This window comes from Acanthopagrus latus, chromosome 8, assembly GCF_904848185.1.
Source record: "Acanthopagrus latus isolate v.2019 chromosome 8, fAcaLat1.1, whole genome shotgun sequence".
Classification (NCBI taxonomy): domain Eukaryota; kingdom Metazoa; phylum Chordata; class Actinopteri; order Spariformes; family Sparidae; genus Acanthopagrus; species Acanthopagrus latus.
This window is the reverse complement of record NC_051046.1, coordinates 17,981,706-18,004,845: the sequence shown is the minus strand read 5'-3', so window position 1 is coordinate 18,004,845 and position 23,140 is coordinate 17,981,706. Positions and strand designations below refer to the sequence as shown.

At 38.6% G+C, this 23,140-nt stretch overlaps 2 protein-coding genes and 1 long non-coding RNA gene across 3 annotated transcripts; 1 reads left to right on the top strand and 2 right to left on the bottom strand.

Moving 5' to 3' along the window:
- Positions 1-198: 198 nt before the first annotated feature.
- scamp2 (secretory carrier membrane protein 2) lies at positions 199-12,808 on the bottom strand. Its single transcript, XM_037106927.1, has 9 exons — positions 12,620-12,808; positions 8,218-8,289; positions 7,810-7,896; positions 6,418-6,529; positions 5,837-5,965; positions 5,039-5,198; positions 4,331-4,432; positions 2,308-2,425; positions 199-2,214 (listed from the first exon to the last, which is right to left on the bottom strand). The coding sequence occupies exons 1-9, from the start codon at positions 12,674-12,676 to the stop codon at positions 2,065-2,067; spliced, it is 987 nt and encodes a 328-aa protein (XP_036962822.1). The 5' UTR covers positions 12,677-12,808; the 3' UTR covers positions 199-2,064.
- Positions 12,809-14,097: 1,289 nt separating this feature from the next.
- mpi (mannose phosphate isomerase) lies at positions 14,098-22,868 on the top strand. The gene is made up of 8 exons (XM_037106926.1): positions 14,098-14,178; positions 14,968-15,095; positions 16,929-17,129; positions 17,864-18,005; positions 18,149-18,328; positions 18,681-18,854; positions 19,627-19,835; positions 19,966-22,868. The coding sequence occupies exons 1-8, from the start codon at positions 14,163-14,165 to the stop codon at positions 20,182-20,184; spliced, it is 1,269 nt and encodes a 422-aa protein (XP_036962821.1). The 5' UTR covers positions 14,098-14,162; the 3' UTR covers positions 20,185-22,868.
- Positions 17,907-20,069, bottom strand: LOC119024297. Its single transcript, XR_005076443.1, has 3 exons — positions 19,933-20,069; positions 18,123-18,266; positions 17,907-18,044 (listed from the first exon to the last, which is right to left on the bottom strand). It is a non-coding gene; the product is annotated as an uncharacterized LOC119024297 (long non-coding RNA).
- Positions 22,869-23,140: the final 272 nt, after the last annotated feature.

Here is a 23,140-nt window from a genome sequence, read left to right as displayed (position 1 = left end):
TGTTTATAAGAACATAATAATAATGAAAAAACTGATAAAACATGGATTGACCCAGTTGATAAGACCAAGTCAAATTAAAGCATCAGAACACTTCAAAACTCTCCTACACACCCAGAATCTGTATTTACACTATGTTCTATATTTTACTATATTTAAACTTCTAGAGAGTAATTAAAAAAATACACTGACAGCTTCAAATGAAAGCAAAGCATTTTATTAGATGCTATATTCAACACTGAAATACAAAAGGCACTGAATTCTGTTCTCCCAAAACAAAAGCATACAGAGATGTGTGAATGAAAACATATAATGGGTGTGAGATCAAACCTTAAATTAGACCGCTATCTGTTGCAAAGACATCACAGAAATTTTCCAGAGGTTGGAAATGTTTTTAAGGATCGCAAACATACAGTTACATGTTACATCCCAGCAGATGTTTTCAAAACAGTACGTCAAATAAACACACAAGCTATGCATGTTTTTCAAGATAAGAATTCCCATAGAAAATATACATTAGTACAGAAATAATTTAGACCTTGATGGTGTACAGAAGACTTCTGATAATTCTTTCTAGAATTGAAACTATCAGAAGTAGAGAAAATGCCTGCTGCACACTGGTGGTGATGAGACACTGGTTCTCTTTGAAAGGAAGCTAAGTGTTAAATTAACACTGCTCTAATCAGACACACATCAGGGAAATCTGGTATTCAGGTCAGACACTGAGAACACTTTTCTGATAATTCCTCAGGATTCACACATACTTTTCTACAATGTTATTCTTCATTAAAAAATAAGCTTTTCCTTGTCCTGCATTTACTGTTAGTCATGAAATGAATAGAATAGGCTCAGCCCATTAACACAACTGTAAGGATTGGTGTTGATCTGCTTGGAGTAAATATGTGTATTTTAATAAAAAAAAAAAAATATTCATCAGTCAGTATTGCTTTGGTTTCCTTAGAAACAACTCTTGAGCAAAAGCAGTGATCAAAGACGAAGTTGAAGCTGTGTCTGGATTCTAAACTTAAGTAGAAATGTAATTTTCTTGAAATTTATTGAAGAAAAACACTTTTCAGTTTTTCCTCTGGATGTGATCCTTATGCAGAAACCATCATGTAATGACAAATACCAAAATATACAATATTTCCACCAACACCCCAGTGGTTTTCAAGAAAGAACTTAGCAACATGTTGGTTCCAGACAAAAGTCAAGGCACACATTTTAAAAACTGCCATAATATTCATTTCTAAAATTTAAGATTTAAGTGAGTAGTTACAGTGATATCCCCAAATCTAAGGCTAGACAGATTATAATTACATGATTTGTTACATTTTCTTTTCTTTCTTATTTGCACACAAAAGAGATGGTTTGCCAAAAAAGGTTCAATAACAAAGACGAAATGCTTTTGAGACAGAAAAAAATGCCAATCAATGACAACCAGAAACACTTCATCATGTTTATATTACAGGATCAGGGTCCGCCATCAGTGGAGGAACAAAAGCGTACTTCACCCACATGAATACATGTGATCAGCATGCCAGTACACACACGCACACGCACACGCACACACACACACACACACACACAAATATTACACTGAAGAGCACTGCCAAAAAAGTGCACACAAAATATACAAAGCCAGGAAAGCAGCAATCAGTCAACTTCATTCATGCTTTTCACCCCAGAATGCATTTGATGTGTGAATTTCCCCTCGACTGCTTTTTACACCCACACAGAGATGGAGTCACTCTGCAGGAGACATGCTAGACGAGTGACGCAAAGTTAATATGGGGAATTACATGTGCATTGGTCGTGGGGTTGTAAGGAGGCGAGGCTAATAATGTAGCCTCAACTAGCTCAAGGTCTATACATTACCAGGTTAGATTATAATTTCCACCTGCTGCTTCCAAAGTCACCATAACGTCCTACTACCTAAGTGCCAACCAACAACTTCTAAATGAACTTCAACTCCCTGCTTCATTCCACTTTGTTTTAATTAATAATCTAGACCTGATAACATGTAGACCTTGATGTGTTAAACAGAGCTTAGTTGAGCTCAGTCTACCATTAGTTGTTTCCCTGGAATGTTCCCTGGGCAGCAGAGGTTGCTGCAGTAGCAGCAGCTGTTTGGAAGGTTTTACTTGTGAAAACTCCCTGCGAGAATTCCTGCTGGGCCTTCTGGAAACTGGCCCCGGTCCGGCGGTACATGCTGTGGACCTGAAGAGAAAGACAGTGTGAGCAAGGAGAAAGCTCAAAGGAGAAAGCTGTTTACCCGCAAATTTAAATGTAAAATCTTAAGAAAAGTCTAACCATCTTGAGCAGGATGACAGACAGCACGGCACAGATGGTGAACAGGATAGACACTATGATCATGATGGCTCCCACTGCCTTGTTTTTGCTGATGATCGTGAAGGCAGTGATCCAACCACTGGAGTGAAAAAAGCAGTTAACAGTTTCAGTTGATTTTTAAATCAACAAACAGCACAGAAACGTTTGAAGATAAACACAGTCTGGTACATAGAGAAACATATTCTAGAGGAGAGTTGGGTCACATTTAGGGAGAGAAGAAGAACGTGTCAAAAAGTAGCATGAAGAGCAGTGCAGGCTCATTTCACTCAATAATGAACACAACAAAAGTGGTATTAACATGAATAGATACTTTAAAAGATCAAATAAAACATGTTAAATTGTCGGTACATTAATATCATATTAGTGCTTTTGTTGTTTTCAGAATATGTTGTCTGCATTGGGCTGCTCTGCATCTCATCTGTAAAGAAAGAGCTACAAAAACAATAATGGTTCCCTTGACGAAGCCTGTTTCAACATTATGCAAAATGCCACGATGAAAAGAGCGACATCATCATAAAAAAGAAAACTGTGAAATAAAGAGCCACTTTAGCAAGGGTCTTTCTGATAAAGTGCCATTTTGGAAATCAAAGGGTTTATTCTGACCTAAGCTCCAGTTTATTAAAGTGCACACTGACCAAACAGTCTTTGCACACGTTAAACATCAGGCACACGTCTAGCAGCTAAGTCAATTGGAAAAAGCTAATCTTTCAATATGGTTAAGCAAAAATTACAGAGTTGGGGTAACAAGTTAGAAATCAGTTGAATGTTTACACAGCCAAACTAAGAGGGTTTAGATCAGACAGAAAAAGGTGACTTGGAAGTCTCAACAGAACCTGCCTCCTGAATCTGAATAGGGAGTTTATTCCAAAGAAGAGGAGCCTGATGAGCAAAGGCTCTACCTCCAGCAGATTTATTTGGTAAATCTCAGAAAAGTTAAACAACCAGCTTCAAGCGAACTTAAAGGACGTGCCTTAAAGCCTTTTAAGGAGGAGGAGGATTTTGAAATCAGCCCTTTTCTGATCAGGACAGACATCAGGACAGCTGTTACATAACCACACCACTTTGATCTTGCAGGGACTCTGACAGGTGCGCTTAATGGAGGATGTTGTAAAAGCATGTGGGCTGTATCTTGGCTATGTTAGGTAAAAGAAAGCAGGAACATCTTGTGACATACTCGAGTGGGATCAAGAGCTGTTCACAAATACTGAGAATTATATAGCCATGAAGAATTATAGAAAATCCATGACAACTAATATTTTTAATGTGGAAACAGACTGTTATTCAGGTATTAATCTGCCCATATCTTTTTATTTTATGAAGGTACTGTTATCTATTTTGTCATAAATGTAATGTTAATCCTCAGCACACACAAACCAGCTGCCTTGTACTAGAGATTGTTGGCCGTGTTACTGCCATAAGAATGTTTCAATACAATATCTATAAACCAGTACACTAAGCCCATTAGTTTACCACTTGATGTGTAATTTCAAAACCAAAATACAAGTTTTTGAGGACCAAGCAAGAGGAGCGGAGAGGCAGTAAGCAGGAGAAACTTACAGAATTACCAGCAGACAAGAGAGGCAGCAGGCTAGAGGCTGAAGGATGAAAAGTCTCTGTGAGAAGAGATGGAAGAAGAAAGAAGTGAGAAAAGGAAGAAGGAGAGGAGAGCAGCTGATAGAGCAGCTGATTGGTTGAACTGCTACTGAAGGCAATGAACCTTTGACTCAATCACCAATAAATGTAGTTAAAATGAGCTGCAGGTAACTTGGAGTTAGTCTGTGAGGTCATTGTCGTAGATTTTTTATTTTTTTTAACAATGGTAAAAACAACACTCTTAATTACAATTTATTTCTTTACAAATTAGTGTATAAAACTGTTGGCCAAAATATTAAATGTATTTGGAATTAGGCTGAAGGAGCTGTCAGACCCAAAGCATTGAACTTTTATGTTCATAAACCTCCCCAGATGTCAGCGAGTGACTCACCTGTTCCCCCAGTTGGGGATACCAACAGACTGGATGATGAAGATCGCAACTTGGAAGAAAAACACAAAGAAGAAGAAGAAGAAGCTGAAGGAGCTGTCAGACCTAAAAAACAAGAAACGGAAAACATGCATGTCACTCAAAATGTTACAAGTTGCACAAAATATTTGAGGGAACTTCATCATCTTATGCATTACAATTTAAAAAGCATGTGTTGAGTAGGTGTAAGTCTCATAACAGCCAATAAGGCATGCCAGTCCATTATTGTCTTTACTGTGATGTATATTACTTAGATAGCTGTATTTAAATTAAAAACATTTTTTGTCAGTTTAACCCACTGTTGGGATGAGTTTCACTTGTCTGTTAACTTGTAATATGGTAAAAATAATATATTTTGCTGCTCTAGTTACATATATAAACCAAAGAGATAACAGTGTTTTCTTCCATGGCAAAGTTGAAGCAAACACAGCCACATAACTATGTAGGTACAGAAATTATATTTAAGACACTGATGAGTTTTTTTGTTTTTTTTGTATCTTCTTTGTCTTTGTGTGGTGATAAAGCAAAAAACAGCAAAGATCTCTTAATAAAAACGTCTTCAAATAATTTTGTGTTTGTTGTCCACAGCTGATTATTATTATTATTACTATGAATGGCTAAATTAATCAACTAGGCTCTTACAAAGGTCCACAGTATCACTGAAAAACTCACTTGAAGGCCTTGTAGATGGGCCGGTACCAGCAGAGGAAGGAGCAGGGGGTGAAGAGGACGAGCCAGAGGATGGAGAGGCCAAAATCCATACCATAGCTAGAAGCAGTGGTGAAGGCAGCCAAACATGCCAACAGGTTGAGGAACAGAGCCACACAGCTGACTGAGGGAATAGCAGAGAGAGGCGAGAATCAGTTATGATTTTATAATAATCATACCAGCATCCTCTTTATTTATATAGCAAAGAGGAATTCCTCCACTACAGCTGCTGTAAATACTGATGATAGTAGTTATGCACATATGAAACATGATGCATGGTTAGCAGTATTTATACCACAGTGGATTATCTAAAGACACGAAAATGAAACTTTATCATGAACCAAGGGTAAATGAGGTCTATACATACAGATCTAAAGACATCACCTGGTAAATCAAATAAAGGAACCATATATTTTTGAAAATATGTATTCTTAAAAACGCCAACATCCTCCACATCATCAGCAGGCACCAGCAGGAGCTGCATGCAGAGAGCTTATGTAGCCACAAGGTGGCATATTTACAGCAACACTAGTACTACTGCATATAACTATGACATCAGAATAGATACGATTTGTTAATAAAATATTTCAGAGGACTTAAATACATGAATGTTTTCAAATGTTGTTTGGTGAGACATGTCAGATTTTGCACCTGTTTACTGTATACAAGGGTAAAAATGCATCAAAAAAAACATAAAAACATAAAAATGTCCATAGTTCTTGAAATTCCATCTTCCATCTCAGCCTGGTTTAATGTACTTACACATCCAGAGGTAGTATATCATCTTGCAGACTCTCTGGCACTCTGGGGGGATTTCCTCTGAGAAGTCCTGATAGAAACATGGTTTGATGGGGAAGCTCTTGGGCAGGGGAGGCCAGTTGTTCTCTTTACCTGTTAGGACCAGAGGCAATATCAACCCTGTTAGACAAAAAGGGTGTGTCGCCAAAACACAGTTCATACAACTGCAGGAAATGAAAGACTAAACAGAACACAGTAGATATACATGTATGAATAAGGAAGAAAAGCAAATCTTTGTATTTTAGATGCTGTAACCTGCTAATGTTGACCATAGTTTTCTTATCATGTGGGGATCAACAGTATATGTGTTTAACTGACTAATTGTTTCAGCCCATTAACAGGGCAAACACACATTAGGGCCTGAGTTTTTCACTGCAGGTCAACATTAGCTACTACATCAATGTGTTTTTTGTGCCTTTTTTTGTTTGCTATATTCCTCCTATGGTACATAATGCACACATTGCATATTGTTTCCCTGTCTCAGTAAGTCGTGCTGCCTCTGATAGTACTGCAGAGAGAAAAGGAGAGGTTTTGTCTTTAATGACCTGTCGGGCCTCTGCTCTGTATCTCCTGCTCTCTGCGGTCCAGCTCGGCAGCTTTTCTCTCCAGCTCCTCCTGCTGCCTCAGCAGATTGGCCTGAGCTGCAGCAGCAGTCGCCTGAAGGAGGAGAGTCAGGAACACTTCACTCAACAAACATATTGAAGGTACAGAAAATTGATCTTGGAGATACAAATGGCGCAGATACAACAGGACCTTACAAATACTGCAAGGCAAGAACGTAGAATTTTTCAGACAAAGTTACATTTTACACATTCTACACACTGTTCAACATCTATGGCTGGGGTGACCACTGTGAACTGTTAACAGAGGCTAAGTGTAGTGGTCGAAGCCACTCAGAGCATTCAGAATGTTTTCAAAGTGTTTAGAAAAGGCATACATGTATTTTAAAATAAGTATGGTCCAAAATACATATTTATGATCATCCTAGCTGGCTTGGCAGAAAAAGGAAGGTCACAGGTGATCTGTAGTGAGAACCATGAATATTCATAAGATTACCAGTAGACCTAGAGGCTCATTATAATATTGTGTAAACTGAGTCGATGTCTGTGTAGCCAACAAACATCCTCGGGTAACACTTGCTACCTGAGGACAAGAAACAGAACAGATGGTTTGCTCTGTAGCCACACCCAGCTATTATGGATGTGTAAAATAAGCAAACTGACTAAATGCTGTACATCAGATATTGCTGGGCTCTCTATTCTGACATCTATCTAAACAATTTCGAAGTAAACATGACAACATTAATAATGCAGTTGTGCATTGAACTAAAGCGACACCATAAAACAGGAAGTGGTTTGGCCATTAGGCCTTTCAGGGGTGAACATTTGATAATCCAATATCAGTGTATTTGTTTGGCTACAAAAGCAGCACCAAAGAGTATCATGCAAGTTTGATAGTAGCATCGAAAATATCCCAATGGAGGTTGACTTGTAGGTCTTAGATTGTAGCTTAGATTTTTTTGCTTTTAATTGTCCTACAGCACCAAACTTTATAAAAAAAAAAATTATATATAAATGGCATTAGTGAAGCATACAAATTAGTAAATGGCAGTAAATTAAGAACTGGTAAAAGATCAGTCAATTGACAGTACAGGGTCTATTCTGAAGAGTGTGAATCATTTAGCAGGAAACGAGGTTTGGTTATGCATTTCAGAGAGCATTAAACAAGACGTAACCTATGGGACTATTTGTTTAACAGTTCGATCAAAAGACAATTTGTCTCTTGCCATTAACTATTGTACATATTATTTCTAAGATAAGGTCCCATGGTGGCCCATAGGAGCAAAATGGACTTAACAAATTTATACACAATATTTATACACAATAAATAAGTGGAGGGTTTAACACACACACAGAGATCCAGTATGGCTGACTTACCTGTGGACTAGGCTCTGTAGACGGCTGTAACACAGCAGGTTGGTAGGGACCTGTGGAGGCTGGAGTGGTTTGAGCAGCTAGGTTGCCCTGAGAAGTTAAAATAAGAAAAACAAAATTACTTGATCTGGGGCTAAATTACAAGGATGAGACAGGATGAGTCAAACAATAAAGTGTGGAAGAGTATGTGGAAGAAGAAGAAAACAATGAAGAAGAGGAAAAGAAGTCAAGAAACAACCAGGCAATATAGAAAAATCATTTTGGAGAAGACAAGTCTAGACCAGACGGAGGAGATTAATACAGATTAAAGTGAGATGAGAACAGAAAAAGAGAAAAGCCAAACTACAGATGAACATGAAGAAGGAAGATAAAACAACATGATGATAATAACACAGGTTTCAGATGTCTTACTGTGGTAGGGAAAGGGTTGTACTGGTCAACTGGTTCTATGCTGGAGTTGGTCACCTGTGTGACTGACGGGTCCTGGAACAGAACAAAACACCACAAATACATCAAAAGATTCCAGGTTACTTGACTCATCAAAATGAATAACAAATCTAGTTTTAACTGCTTGACTTCTATTATACTCTGCTGATGTCTCGGAAAATATTTCTTCCACGTCTCTTTGTCTGAGCAAGTTCTGAGCAGCTGGAATAAATATAGCTGAGTCTTGTTTAAAGACATTGATTTAAAAAAGAAAAAAGAAAAAATATGCTTAGGTGAACTTAGGTGAACTAAATTTAAATTCAAATTCAATGTCTCTGACCATTAGGCCAGTACTGGATGGAGTAAGATGATGAGTTAGCATCAGTGCAGTTACAGAGCTGCATTTCTTGGCCTTGAAGTGACTCTAACTGAATTGCTAGATCTGTAGATTTGTTCAAACATTCTCTAATTTTGAATCGTCATATTTGACATATGAAAAACACACAAATAATATTTACTTCTGTTCATTTTATTTTCAGAAGGACTCTTACTTCAAGTTAACCTTAAAAAAAGTCAACCAGACTTTGAAACCTGGTATTCTTTAACCAAGTCATAAAATGAAGGACAATAACCTAGAGCAACTGTTGTAATAACCTCAACAGGTCCTGATGAATCATTACCTGGAAGAATGTATTTCTTAACAAGAGTCTGGCTCGCACCATTGGTAAACATTATTTGAGTCTTGCAGCTTCATCTGCATGATCCAAGATTTCACAATTTGTTTCAGTGTCTCTAAATGATACGCGAGGCCAGTCTGCACATCTGCAAAGAGCAGATCTCTACAGGAATTATTTTGTGGTTTTGGATTGTTGATCAGACAAACCAAGACATGTAAAGATGTCATCTTGAGCTCCAGGAAGTTTTGATGATTGGTTTTCACTATTTTATGACATTTTAATCAAAATTACTAAAATTACTTCATTAATCGAAAATACTATCCTGTGTTTTATTTAACAAAAGATCAGTACAATTATTTGATCTCCAGCTCTTTAGCCATGCCATATTTCGTCGTCTTGACCCAATAACCTCTGATGCTGGGTACCAGGGAGCACGAGTTCCACTGAGAATTCTTGAAATTCCCTGATAATCACAGTCTTGAATAGAAATAAACTCCCCATGATATTCAAAACATTTCATGACTGTTGTAGTACTAGTTGAAGGACAAAGCAACAACTAACACATCTTATAATTATTTGCAAATATGCAGTGGGGCATTTTTAATGGCTGTGTCTGGATGTATCACTTTATTTGATGATGCTAAAGTAACTACTGTGCCCATATTAGAGCTCTTATGATAACAGATGAGTTATTTTAGTCATGTTTAAAACTTTTAAATATTTGCTTTTGCTTTACAGCCCTTGAGTGTTTTGATGTTCACAATATCTGATAGAAATTTGGGCTATGGGAATTCATGCTGCACTTTTCAATACTTTCTTACAATTCACAGACAAAACGATTAATCAATTAATACAGAAAAGAATACAGAACATTCAATAACAAAAATAATAATTCCATATAGTCCTCCCAATTATGCTGCATCCATGATACAAGCAGTTATTCAAATAAGAAAAGCAGCAGAATGGATTGTCTGTGTTGTACGACAGAACTATGTTTATAACAAGGCCAAAAAGCCTGAACCATTTCTGTTATCTGTGTCAGTTTCTCCTTTAATGGTGTGAGGACAGAGCAGGAACCTCACATGATAACCCAATACGTCATTCACTGACCAGCCTCACTCACTCTTACTTATCTCATGACACACCTGTAAACATTCCCAGCAGGAAACAGACTGACTTCTGAGGAGCTTTAATTCTAACCCCCCGCACACTTTTGTTGTAATAACTAGTTTAAGTCAAACATATAACTAAGGACATCTTTGTCTTTTAATGACACAGCATAGATGGAAATTAACAAAAAGCTAAGCTGGGACAAGCTAAAACAAGACAACATCATACTAAACAAACAGCAAAGGGTTGTGGAGACATAAACAAAAGCACCTCTCCGATCTATATTTATAAAGTTCTTAGATGTCAGTTGTCAAAATTTGTTGTGAAAATTTTACTAATTCTAACAGTGTGAAAATTAAGTTGGGATACATAAGTGTGATATTCTGACCTTAAAACTGTACCGTAAAACACGACCTCCAGAGATATAATTCAATTGCCTAGGTGTGGCTGTTCTGGGTGTACCCATTTCATAACTGTAGGTGGATATTGCTCCTGAAAAGACTTCACACTTCATAGGGCATATCGAAGTCTAACAGCGCTAATACTGTATTCTTACTTATCATACTGGGAGTAAAAGCAATTTCACAAATGTTGCACAGTTTGAATATTTTTGCATATTTCCCTTTTGAATGTGCATATAATATGATAATATTGCAATATTAGCCATTTAATATCACAGCAAACTTCAATCAAGTGTGATATATCTTCTTGGTATTGAAATTCTTTTAAACAGCATAGACAACATATTGCAGCTGCCTCTAGGTTATTTATTCAGCCACATCCACACCCAGCAGACAAACAGTGGTCCCCACTGACGTCATGGCAATTGTCCACATTACAAAATAAAGTGTGACACTGCAGCACTACTGTAAAGGTGACTGCATTATGTAATGTCACTGAAATCATGAGAACTGCAAACTGTGTGTGTCTGCAACAAATTGTGTGTGTCTGCAACAAACTGTGTGTGTCTGCAACAAACTGTGTGTGTCTGCAACAAACTCTATTCCTACACTTCTTTTGAACAACAGTTGAGGCAATCCTGAGTTTTAAAAGGGACACAACAGTGACTGTGTTCCACCAAAACAGGAAATATTACAGCATAGAGACCTAAAGTTGTGCTTTAATTTTTAGATTAGCTCTTATCTGGTGCAGTGTTCAAAGGCATTGCAGTCTGGACGTCTGAGTTGCTCAGTGGGACAAGTCACTTATAATAAACTCTCCAGAGTGACTAAAGTACTTACAAAAAATTCTGCATGTAAACTCCTTACCATATTTCTGAGGAAAGTCCTTGTCATAAAACGTCACCCTTCTAACACTGATATCAAAGAACAGTCATGGGAACAGAGAAAGTTTTGCTGGCTAAACAATTTCTTTTCTTACACATTTTCAACTGCAGCTGCGTAATGTGCTGCAATTAAAAAAATTCAAATAACATTATAATAATGTGAACAATGATTAAAAGCTGAGGTAATACACTAAAATATTATTGAAAGCATTAACCTGGCATGGAGGTCTGGAAAAATAGCTTGCAAGTGTTATCACAGCAGGACAAATGTAGGATCCAGAAATGTTAGGGTTTGACTTATATTAGAAAATAAAGGTTACAGTATCACATCCTTTCCTGCTTCAGATACACCACTCTTTCACAAATCTCTAGACTTTAGGCCCATTTAATGAGTCATGTCGACTTAACGTCAGCTAAAGTAAATTGCATGAAACTTGAATTTGTCATATCTGTAACTGCATCTTTGTTCTGAAATACACTACTCAAAACTAGTTAGGGATATTGGGATATGGGTGTATGTTTGCATGGGCATGGATTGCAAGAAAAATCAATTTACATGTGTGACATTATTTTGGGGGACCAAAAATATTCACGAAATACAAATTCACATCAGATATGTCAAAGAATAAACAGTCATCTTAAGATCTGCCACTTTAACAAGGAAGCAACAAGTGCCAGATGGCCTTCTTCTCAACACTGAACAATACAAACTGAACTCAGCAGGCCAGCTGTGTTCACAGTAAAGCTTGCCGGATACAATACATTTTGAGGACAGACACACAATGACATTACAGCTTTCTACAGACAGAATAGACTTCCAGGCTACATCCTGTAGGTTAGAAATCATTTTCAAAGAACTAACCAGCAGCACCCATGGAGGTGCAGTAGTTAGCATGAAATGAAGTGTCTTTGGGTAATGTAGGTGAAAGAAAGGGACTGACGAAATATATCAAATCATATTCAACATATTAGAAAATCCACCTAATGATCCAAATTCCCACAAAATGCAATGGTAACAGCTGAATGTGGCTAAAAGTATTTGACACACATTACTAGCTGGCTACAGTTTAACTTCCTGCAAATAATCTCGCAGGATGCCCCGCCTTCTTTGCAAACACAGCCCGCTGATTGGTTTAGGGACTGCCAATCAAGCTTTCCCTGCCAATGACAGACCAAGAGAGCAGCAGTAGATCCCGCCCCGACATCCACCCAACAAGTTTCCTGGCGTGCTGTCTACCTTTACACGAATGATATGTCAGCACCTAGACTCGACTGTACCTCACTAGCTATCATATTTATAAAACCACACACTTACATTGAAAGGGTTGTCGCCGGTAGGCTCCGCGAACGGGTTGCTATCAAATCCCGACATTTTTTTTTTAAAAAAGCTGCTTGCTGGTTTGTCTTCTCTGAAACGGGGAATAAACAAGAAACTCTTCTCTGTCGTTTGTGTTGCCTCTCCTTCCACTTCCTCGAATGAAGTTTTGGCGCATGCGCACTGGACCAGCTGGGCGATGACGTGTATATCAGTTGACACAGCGTACACGAAGCTCAGTGCGCCACCTGTGGATTTCAGATCAAAGGTGCAACGTTAATGGAAACATGTACCGTGACTTGATCTTTTAAAGAGGCACATGATGCATGACTCGTTGCGACTGATGCAAATATGATGTCATCGCCATGTAGCATGGTAATTGTAATGTGCGGCTCCACAATGTGCCTGCTCAGCGAACATATGTTTACCGCATAAAGGCCCATTCCGCACATTTTACGCATATAGGTCAGTTTGACCCACCATAAAGAGAGCTAATCAGCCTCAGTCTGAGAAAGCAGTCTCTGATGATAAAATCTAGCCTAATCTGAGTTAAAATTGAGATTTATATATTTGACATAAACCTGCAATAAACTAGTGCATGACGTTTGACAGATGAAGGTATGTGACAGTGGGGGAGGATCTACTGAAAGCTGCCATTGAGTTGCAATAACAAATTCTAGGATTAAAAATAGCCTAAGGATACCTCAATCTCCTCTTCATCGCATCTGATCATTCTATTACAAATGGGTCTATTGTAAGTCTCTAAATTTGATAGAAGTTGCAGGAGCAACCCTTTAAGGCAGGGAGCTATTAATATGAGTGACCACACTCATAATGTTATAGCAATTTTATCATCTGGTACCGCTCCTACAAATATTTCTGTGATATTCCTACAGAGCTGCATAGTTTTTTTTCTTTTCTTCTTCTCTTTAGTGAACACAGACAATACAGACACAACAGATAACAGATTTTTTATGGTGTATAGTTTTATGGTAGTCAATACATAAAATAGTACAGTACAGTATAGTGTAGTATAGTGTAATGTAGTATAGTATAGTATAGTATAGTATAGTATAGTATAGTATAAAATAGTATAGTATAAAATAATATAGTATAGTATAGTGTAGCATAGCATTGTAAAATGTAGTGTAGTCTAGCATAGCGTAGCATAATATAGTATAGTCAAGGACGTTCCATTAAAAGTGAGTATAGTATAGTATAGTATAGTATAGCAATAATAATAAACCCATAATAAATATAAACATAAATAAAGAGAGAAATAACAAATAAAATAACAGAAAAAATGCAGGGCTCCCATTCAAAATTATAAATACATATAAATAGATAGATACCAATAAATTAAGCTTCTTTAAATAATGTTTTCTTAATAAATAAATAAATAAATACGCAGCATTTATTTGATTATTCTTATTAATTTTACAGTAATAGTTTCAACAAACTAAAAAAAAAAAGAAAGAAAAATCCATGGAACTGTTTGTCGGCTGGTGACGTCAGCAGCGGTCTGACAGCCGACGTCGCAGCCATGGAGGAAGTAAGAGGTGAGTGAGATTTTCTCCTCCTTTATTGCTTCTAATCATTTGTTCATATCGATAAACATTTGGCTTGCTAACGGTGCGACGGTTAATTCACATGACATGACACCTGAAACGAGTTACAGACACGAAGCTAACGTTACCGAACAAATCAGCTCGTTGTTTAGCATCCACATCATTATTTCAGCCGGCGTTTTGTTTGTTGAATGGGAGCGGATAATGTCTAAAGCAGCGCTGTTAGCAGCACTACAGTGAAATAACACGTAGCGAGGCCTTTTGAACCACGTATAAAATGTCCGCAGACATACGTAAAGTGTATAATACAGTCAAATCCGGGGAGCAGACTCGGTGGCTCGCAAATGTAAACCTGCTTACTGTGTGTGTTTCTGTCAGTGAGCGCTGCATCGTCAGCTGCCCGGTGTTCTGCCAAATATTGTATCCCCGGCGGAACCAGCTTCCCCAGTTTCACTGTTTTACACTGAGGATATGTACACAGACAGGCTGTGTTTGATTATTACTCCCTGTCAAAATGAGCCATGGCTAATTGAAGTAGCTGGTCAGCCAGTTAGCAAACCAGTTTATAAGGTTTGCATCCAAAAATGTATGGAGAGAAAACCAGGTTTTGGAGTCCTGCAATCTGCTTTTAATTGTCTCTTATTAATGTGGACTAACTGGTAATACAGTAACAAATAGAGAATCAGTAATTGACACACTTACTGAGCTGTGGATTTTAAAGGGGTTGGGATATACTAGGATCAGTTCTGTATTCACATAGTAAGTCTGCTCTCTTCACAGTGTTTCCCCTGACCTGTGCCGTGCAAAATTATGCATGGGGGAAGATTGGCGCGGAGAGCGAGGTGGCCAAACTTGTGGTTGGTGGAGACCCACTGGCCTTCATAGAGGAAGGCAAGCCCTATGCAGAGGTAAGGTTCTAAACGGGAGGGATCCATTAGACTGGTTCTAGAGCAAGACACTCAACCAGGTGGTGAACTTTATTTGTAGTAGGCGACTGAGAAACAAGTGGGTATATAAAATCTGTGGCATGTTTTTGACTAGTAGGTCGTGGTGCTTTGAAATGATAAACTATAAAACAGAGATGTAACTTTTGTCAAAGTTGAACCAGAAATACCTGACATCGCATGAGGAGCTTTACCTCATTTACCACATTTTGGATTCCATTCAGTGGACCATAATGGAAAAATGTGTTTTCCTTCCAGTTTTGTGAGTGTTTAAACATTTTAAAGAAGTTGATGGATCCCCTTATAGACCATATAGGATAATAACACAGGTGTGAACACTTATTGTCATTGTTACAGGACCTTTAAGATTTTGAAATCTTGCACTACATTGTTCACACTACATTGCCTCAGATCATCACATCCATCTTGTTGTTCCTCCGTGTCTTGGCAGAGAGCCTTATTCTCTACATGCCTTTCATAAGTCTTTCTTTATTTAGCTACAGCAGCTCTGCAGGGTTTGTCATGAAGGTCATTAGTTCATGTTATGGCAGTGGTGACATTTTCAAGTAGCGCAAGTCACACTGATGTCACATGTCATGGCTGGTCATGCTTATAGATAGAGGGTGGTATGGATGTTTCATCCTACATAACAGTATAATGGTTATTGTATAGCATGTTTGTGCTGTGTTAGTCTAACAGTTACTTGTTCAGCCAGAAAATGAAAAATCCATATTTTTGCTCTTAGCTGTAATGACATTTACCCATCTAGATTGTTTTTGTCTGAGATATCAGCCGCAGAGATGACCACCTTCTTTCAGATGAAATTGAACATGATGGCACCCGGCTTGTGGTGCTCAAAGTGCCAAAAAATACATTTTAAACTCAGTGTCTTTTCCCAGAAATCATGACCTGATAATCAAAGATAATCTACTTTTTGTGAGCTGTTTCTCAGTAACTATGTTCTGTCTATTGAGCTTCACTGCACAGAGGGAAGCATCCATCTATGCATGGATAGACGACTCGTTAGCTAGCCTAGTGGTGTGAGGGGAGCTAGCAGTATCTGTTAACTTTAAATTAAGCTACGTGGTTGTGCATGGTGCTCTTTACAATCTCGATGGATAATAAGCACAGCTGGAATAAAGGAAAAATATGTAATTTTGGGGGAGATGGCACTGAGTACTGATGACTAAGGATTCAGGCTGAAGACACCAGCTAGTACTAAGAATGTTACAGGTTTGAACCCCTTGCTGCAGTCAGTGTTTGTCCACCAACAAGTGTGTCCTTGAGAGACAGAATCCTTCATTTACATTAAAGTCATTAGAGTAACCCTCTTACCCACAGTGATTTACACTGAGAGAGATGGCAGGATTCCTCCTTTCTCTCTGAGTATAAATCACTTTGGATTACAGCATTAGATAAATTAGTTAAATGTAAGTGTATGATAGCAGGCCTCGCTCTCTCAGAGGGACGGGAACAACTGGTACTCCCTTAGAAAGCTTGTTAACAGAGGATAAAGGAGGGCAGCAACAAAAGTGCCACATCCACATTGTTCAAGTTTGAATCATTCTGGAATTAATTACACTTTTAATTGGGATTCAGTTCTTATTGTTGGTTCATGTTGAAGAGTAGAATGTTTCACATTCACTTTTTTACTTATATCATTCTAGTTAGATTGCGATTTTTGAATCATTCACAAACCCACTTCTGCAACCTTTAGTCTGAGTGTCCCTCAACTGACTAGTATTTTGACATTCCAATACTGGATGATGTTGGACAAATCTCTGCTGTCTCTTCCAGTTGTGGATGGGCGCTCACCCAAAAGGTGATGCGCAGATCAAAGACAACAGGATTGCACAGACCACGCTGGGCCAGTGGATCGCCCACTTCCCCGCCTGCCTGGGCTCCAAGGTCAAAGACACCTTCCAGGGACAGCTGCCCTTCCTCTTTAAAGTGCTCTCTGTCAATACAGCTTTGTCCATACAAGCCCACCCCAACAGAGTGAGTACACAGACACAAACACACACCTACACTGTGCTCAAATTCTGCATAACATGGGTCATTTATTTGAATTGAGAAATTTGTTAGCATGGAATTTTAATGCTTACAACAGCATAATGTTTTCTCTCCTTGAATACAGCTGCGGGAAGTATCATCTACGGTTCGGTCTGAAGACTATAAGTTTTAAAAATGAAAAATATTTGCTTCTCGTCTTTGCTTGAGGCTAACAGCTTGAGGCAACATTAGCTGCTACTAGCACAACACGCCCAAACTTCAGACTTATCTGTAGGTGTTCAGGCTGCATTATAGGTAATGTAGATACCAGGTTTTTAGAAGAATGCATAGAATAAAAATATGCCTATATCTGGCTCTGCTTCATTTTTTAAACTTAAAGTAACTGTCCAGCTTGAGTCAGACATTATGAAAGGGGTTAACACAATCTATTTAATTTTGTTAGGTAAAGTCTAATACCAGTACCTTTGTATCATTAAGTTACTTTGAATGAGAGGTTCATTCCCATTTCAAACTGTTTGGTGACGTTTGAAGCTTAAACTCTTTATTTCAGCAGAGTACTGTACAAAAATCTGCATATATATTTATAACTACTGTACTACCAACATATGAATAGTTTAAGGATGAATGACTGTACTGTACACTAACATACTGTATGTGGCACTCTGATTTCCTTCTTCAGTAACCCTCTTCCTTTTATGACATTTTGGTGGTTTGGTTAGGAGCTAGCTGCTCGTCTCCATGCTCAGTTTCCGGAGCACTATCCAGACAACAACCACAAGCCGGAGATGGCCATCGCTCTCACCCGCTTCCAGGGCCTCTGTGGTTTCAGACCAGTGGAGGAGATCTTGGGATTCCTCAAATGTGAGTCCCACAGGGTCATTAGTTGAGTTTAGATTGATTCTACAGTTAAAAGAGAAACAATAAACGTGTTTTTTCGGGGAGGTAAAGTACCATACTTTAACTTTCATGAATTCATACCTTGTGCATGTGTGTGCATCCATCAGCTGTCCCAGAGTTCCGTGCTCTGGTGGGAAATGAGACCGCGGATGAGCTGCGATGCAGCATGGGAGACGCAGTTCAAACAGGCCAGGCGCTGAAGAAGTGCTTCACCAGGATGATGAACTGTGAGAAGAAGGTGTTCGTAGATCAGCTCAACATGCTCGTCAAGAGAGTCACAGAAGAGGGTGAGGAGGGATATAGCGGAGGTTTATGTAATGGAGATCCCACTTAGTTTGGGCAAATGTGATACACAGAGAAAGTAACACAGGCTCAACACAGGTTAACAAAAGATATCTTACAGTAAAAACATGATCAATCAAAACATTCATGGATGAAAAGTGTAAAAGCCACTATATGTAGATGCTTTTCTGTATTATAGCTTCTTTCAAATTGTTCTTTAGGCAGGCAGTTGTTCTTCAGGCATTTTGTAATCCTACAAATAAGTGGCCTTATAAAAACTTAAGAAACAGCACAGGCCACTTGTTCTGTTTTTTTGAAATATGTTATTCAGACGCGATCATATTCTAACCCGTGTAGGTGCAGCTGGGAAGGACACATCAAGCAGCAATGGCGACCTGCTGCTTCGCCTCCACTCCCAGTACCCCGGAGACATCGGCTGCTTCTCCATCTACTTCCTCAACCACATGGTCCTGGATCCAGGACAGGCCATGTTCCTGGGAGCCAATGAGCCGCATGCTTACCTTTATGGAGGTCAGTTGATGCCATTTGTTTATATTCATGATATACAGTGTTTAGATCAGGGGTTCTTGTGCTTCATAGTCAAGTTCTGCCTCTGATTTTTATTTAAGGTAGGTGGTCCAAAAAATATTGGTGATAACATAATATTTAATATTCAGTTGATTAAATCACATCTTTCACATGTCATGTCTTTAGTAATGAATCATTTAAAAATGCTCCAATAAAACCACTTGAAATTAAAGACAGTTTAGGGACCTGCAATGTTTAAGACGCACACACAAATGCACCACAAAGTCCATCAGAGAGTGTCAAACTCTGGCTAAGACCACAGAGGAGAGAATAATTTAGTTTTGTTGTCAGTCCCTAGAAACATTTTCTAAATGCTTTTCTCTGACCTCAGCTCACAGTGAGGGATCGCAGTGTCTTCACTAGCAGCAGCAGACCAGAATTCAATGCGGCTCTAAGATTTGCTTGGTTCCCCTTTATCTTTGGGAAAGCTGTCTTGCCTTCCCCATAACTGTTCCAGTCCATCCAAATAGTCATCCTGCAGTTGAATGTTATATCACACTCTTTGTCAAAAGGCATTCTGGGAAATCACTAACATGAGAAGTAGATAAGGCGAGTGGAAGAGATGGAATAATCTTGTAATGAATCTTGAATCTTGTAATGCATTTAACTTCACAGTGTAAGACTATCTCAGAATTGATTTTTCCATTTGAAGGAGAGTCGATTGCGTGCTCTGTTTATTTAAAAGTTGCTTCTCTTCTCTGTACCCTCCATTTAGACTGCATCGAATGTATGGCCTGCTCAGACAACACGGTGAGGGCCGGTCTGACACCCAAATACATCGACGTTAACACGCTGTGTGAGATGCTGAGCTACAGCCCCGCCCCCGCCAGCTCCAAAATCTTCCCATGTGTCCAGGATGCTTCGGACCCCTGCGTTTCTCTGTACGACCCCCCAGTGCCAGACTTCAGCGTCATAAGGATACAGGTAGGACATTTCAGCTTGCTCAAAAGGGATATGCTCCCGATGGCCTCTTTATTAGGTACAGCTTTAAAATCAAAAGCAAATCAAAACCATGTTTTACCATGTATTTCGGTTTTATCCGTCCTTCCTGCAGGTCCCAGCCTCGGTGAAACAGTACACTGTTGCTCCCGTCGACAGTGCCAGCATTCTCCTGGTCATTGAAGGCGACGCCACGGCAACCTCTGCCGCTGCCCTCTCTGACGTCACGCTGAGGCGGGGCACCGTCCTGTTCATCTCAGCCAACGAGAGCGTCTCCCTGCACATCACTTCCCAGTCGGGGATGAACATGTTCCGAGCCTGCTGCCTGCTGTAGTTGTGAGTCTGTAGCTGTGTGTGAAAGCTCATACTACCTGTGTTATTTTCCCTCTGGTTCAACTCAGCAAGGTCTACACAGATTTAGCCCAATGAATGCTGTGCACTTTTAAGTCGGTAGTATGCTGAGGGAGCTTTCAAACACAGTGCATCAATGCCTGTCTGCCCCCCCCCAACCCTAACTCGACCTGCGGACTTCTGTGCCGCCTCCAGCAATGCTCTTTAGCTCTAGAATCCAGCAGTAATCCACTGCTGCTGGATTTTACCTGGTTTTAACTTTAACTTTTTTTACCTGTAGTGGTGTAATTACATCTTATAGGAAAAGCAGAGGATGTACACATCCCAAAATTCTTCATAGGTGCTGAACAGAGGACACACAAAAAGAAAAAAATTCAAATATGTCCGTAATACTGAATCAGGTCCAATTTTAAATGACACTGCTCAGATCACATGACCATTGTCAGATTCCTGATGAGGAATCTAATGGTTTATGATAAAGATTGAGCGTTTAGACTGTTGCATGAAAGTTTGTCGTTCACCTTGAGACCAGCAGTTGAGAAAACAACCTCATTATATCCATTTAATGGCTTCTGGAGCCTAAAGTCCTTTAAGCTTTCTGATTGGAAGAAATTTAAATTTGAAAATCCAAATTCTTTGTTGGAAGTTTGCTGTTCTCAACTAGAGAAACCTCTGATTCAGCTGCATACTTCTGGAAGAAACACAAAGAACCCTGTTTCAGCTGATGAATAAAAATAAAAATAAACACTTTTGATGAGATTGTTTACTCAAAAAATAAACAAAATCTCTGTCTGCTGATTATGGCAGTGAGATACAGTTAAAAAGCTGAAATTACTTTATTTCTAACTGGTTGCCCTTCAGTGTTTCGGACATTTTTCGTTTTTATTCCTAAAGCACTTCCAGCTGTATGTTCTTATCTTCAAGTTTGACAACAGTAACACACTAACAGTGATTTACTCACATGGCACTGAAGCAGGGTAAGGGATATGTTTACACTGGTGCAGTGCACCAACACTCACTGCTTTCTGCAACAACAGAACCACCTTGTTGAGGACTGACTGAGCATGTCTGTTGTAAAAGCCAGCAGTTTTCCTTTTGCAGGAACAGCTGGTGCAACTTCCTGTTTCGTCATTTTAGTTTAGCTTGAACGAGTAAATATCCTCCTCTGGGAAAAAAACCCCAACAATGTTAGTATATTAACAGTTGAGAGTATATAGTGTAATACTGAGATGCCTGTGCATGTTTGATTTAAAGCAGTAATACTGGAGACAGTGTCAAGTATTACTGCTTTTAACGGTTACCAGCGCATGATTACAGTCTGGAAACTTCTCCTCTAAAGTAGTGAACAATCATAAAAATAAAACAGAAAACAAAGCAGGAGCGAAGCAAAAGGGCCGCTAACTATTTTCATGTCATGAAGCACGACAACATGGGAATAAGATACGCATATTGATTAAAACTCCCATTTCTATAATATATGATTAAAAATGCGCTACTGCTGCTTGTTGCATACTTAAACAATTCGACCACGGCCGGTTTACACGTCCATGTCTTGTACAGTTGTACAACAAAATGCTGCATTCAGTTTTATAGTATTAAAGGAACAATCAAGTCTGTATTTCTTCGTATTTGGAGCCAAATTTTTCAGACTCTGCATGTTTTTGTTGTTTGTACTGATTCATCATTACCTGTCATTAAATAAGAGTTAAACCCTGTAACCACAGTGTATTATAAGGGTTTATGCCATCATGGGGTGAGTGGTTTATCTCTATAGTGAAATCTTTTATGGTGACCAATTTCCAACATATCGGTACAAAAAAGCTTGATTATTTCAGTGCGGTGCAAACTTGTGCTCAATATTCCAGTTCATACCAGGGTCAGTCTGATTTCAATCAGTTCTAAAATGGACTTTTCTTGTTGCAACAATTTTTATAGGTAATCTTGAGTCAAATATTTGAGAATGAATGCACTATCAGCCTGCCAACCCACCAGTAAGTAAATATTTCTCTGTTTGGTTTGACTACAGTGGACTGAGCCAACACTGGTGATGCTTTTACTGACTTCAGTGATCTTTAAGCTTGTCCTTTATATAGATGCAATAAACCTTTAGCTGTTTGTTGTTGCTAAGATTGTTGAAAACATGTGAGAATATTAAGGAATAGTGTTCATTTTTCAAATCACTGCATTTTTGATTAACAAACCATTACCTCAAATCCATCCTTCTGCATCTCTAGAACCGTACAGCCTTTAGTTATTTTTGTTAACAACAAACCTTTTTTTCAATCTTTTCCTCAGTGTTTCAACTTCCATTCAACAATGACAACTTTGTTACTGATCTTGTTTTGTCACATTTTAGTTTAAATACTGTACATCCAGGACTTTATTCTGAAGTCATTTAGATTCTTTTTTTTTGTTTGTTTGTTTGGGGTTTTTTTTAAAAACATTTTTCACATTTAACTCATGTCCTTCAAATGCACACTAATCTGAAGGCCACAATGTTTAACCTTAATTCTTTTATTTAACTATCAAGTGAATATTTCTTGGAAAATTTCTCTAGTGAAGGCATGGTTTAGCATTTTTGATGATTATGGTGATGCTGTAGCCTGGGACTGCAGAGAAAGTCTGTAATGTTCAAGTGGTTTAATAAAGCCTTGTTCTGTTACTACACTGTCTGAACACCTTATTTGTTTGCACTGCATCTGTACTGTTTGTTGTTTAAACCTTACAATAACACTTTCCTGGCGTCATAACTTAGCGACCCTTAATTACAGCAGTGCAATAAACAGCCATGTTGCCCATGAGTGAAACCATATAATAGTTTGTTCATATCATGTGAATTTATTGTGTTATCCGCGCAAAGTCCAAATAAAAACTAAACAATTTTAATGTGCAAATAGTTGTATATAATGTAGTATATTACCACAGACAAGTTTATTGCA

Excerpts from the sequence above, each read along its gene's own strand:
- mpi (XM_037106926.1), top strand. Across the intron at positions 15,096-16,928 it reads AAGGCAAGCCCTATGCAGAG|TTGTGGATGGGCGCTCACCC; the intron begins GTAAGGTTCTAA and ends TGTCTCTTCCAG. Across the intron at positions 18,329-18,680 it reads CAAGAGAGTCACAGAAGAGG|GTGCAGCTGGGAAGGACACA; the intron begins GTGAGGAGGGAT and ends TAACCCGTGTAG.
- scamp2 (XM_037106927.1), bottom strand. The coding sequence starts at position 12,676 with ATGTCGGGATTTGATAGCAACCCGTTCGCGGAGCCTACCGGCGACAAC. Across the intron at positions 7,897-8,217 it reads ACAACCCTTTCCCTACCACA|GGCAACCTAGCTGCTCAAAC; the intron begins GTAAGACATCTG and ends TTAACTTCTCAG. Across the intron at positions 4,433-5,038 it reads CCCATCTACAAGGCCTTCAA|GTCTGACAGCTCCTTCAGCT; the intron begins GTGAGTTTTTCA and ends CTTGTTTTTTAG.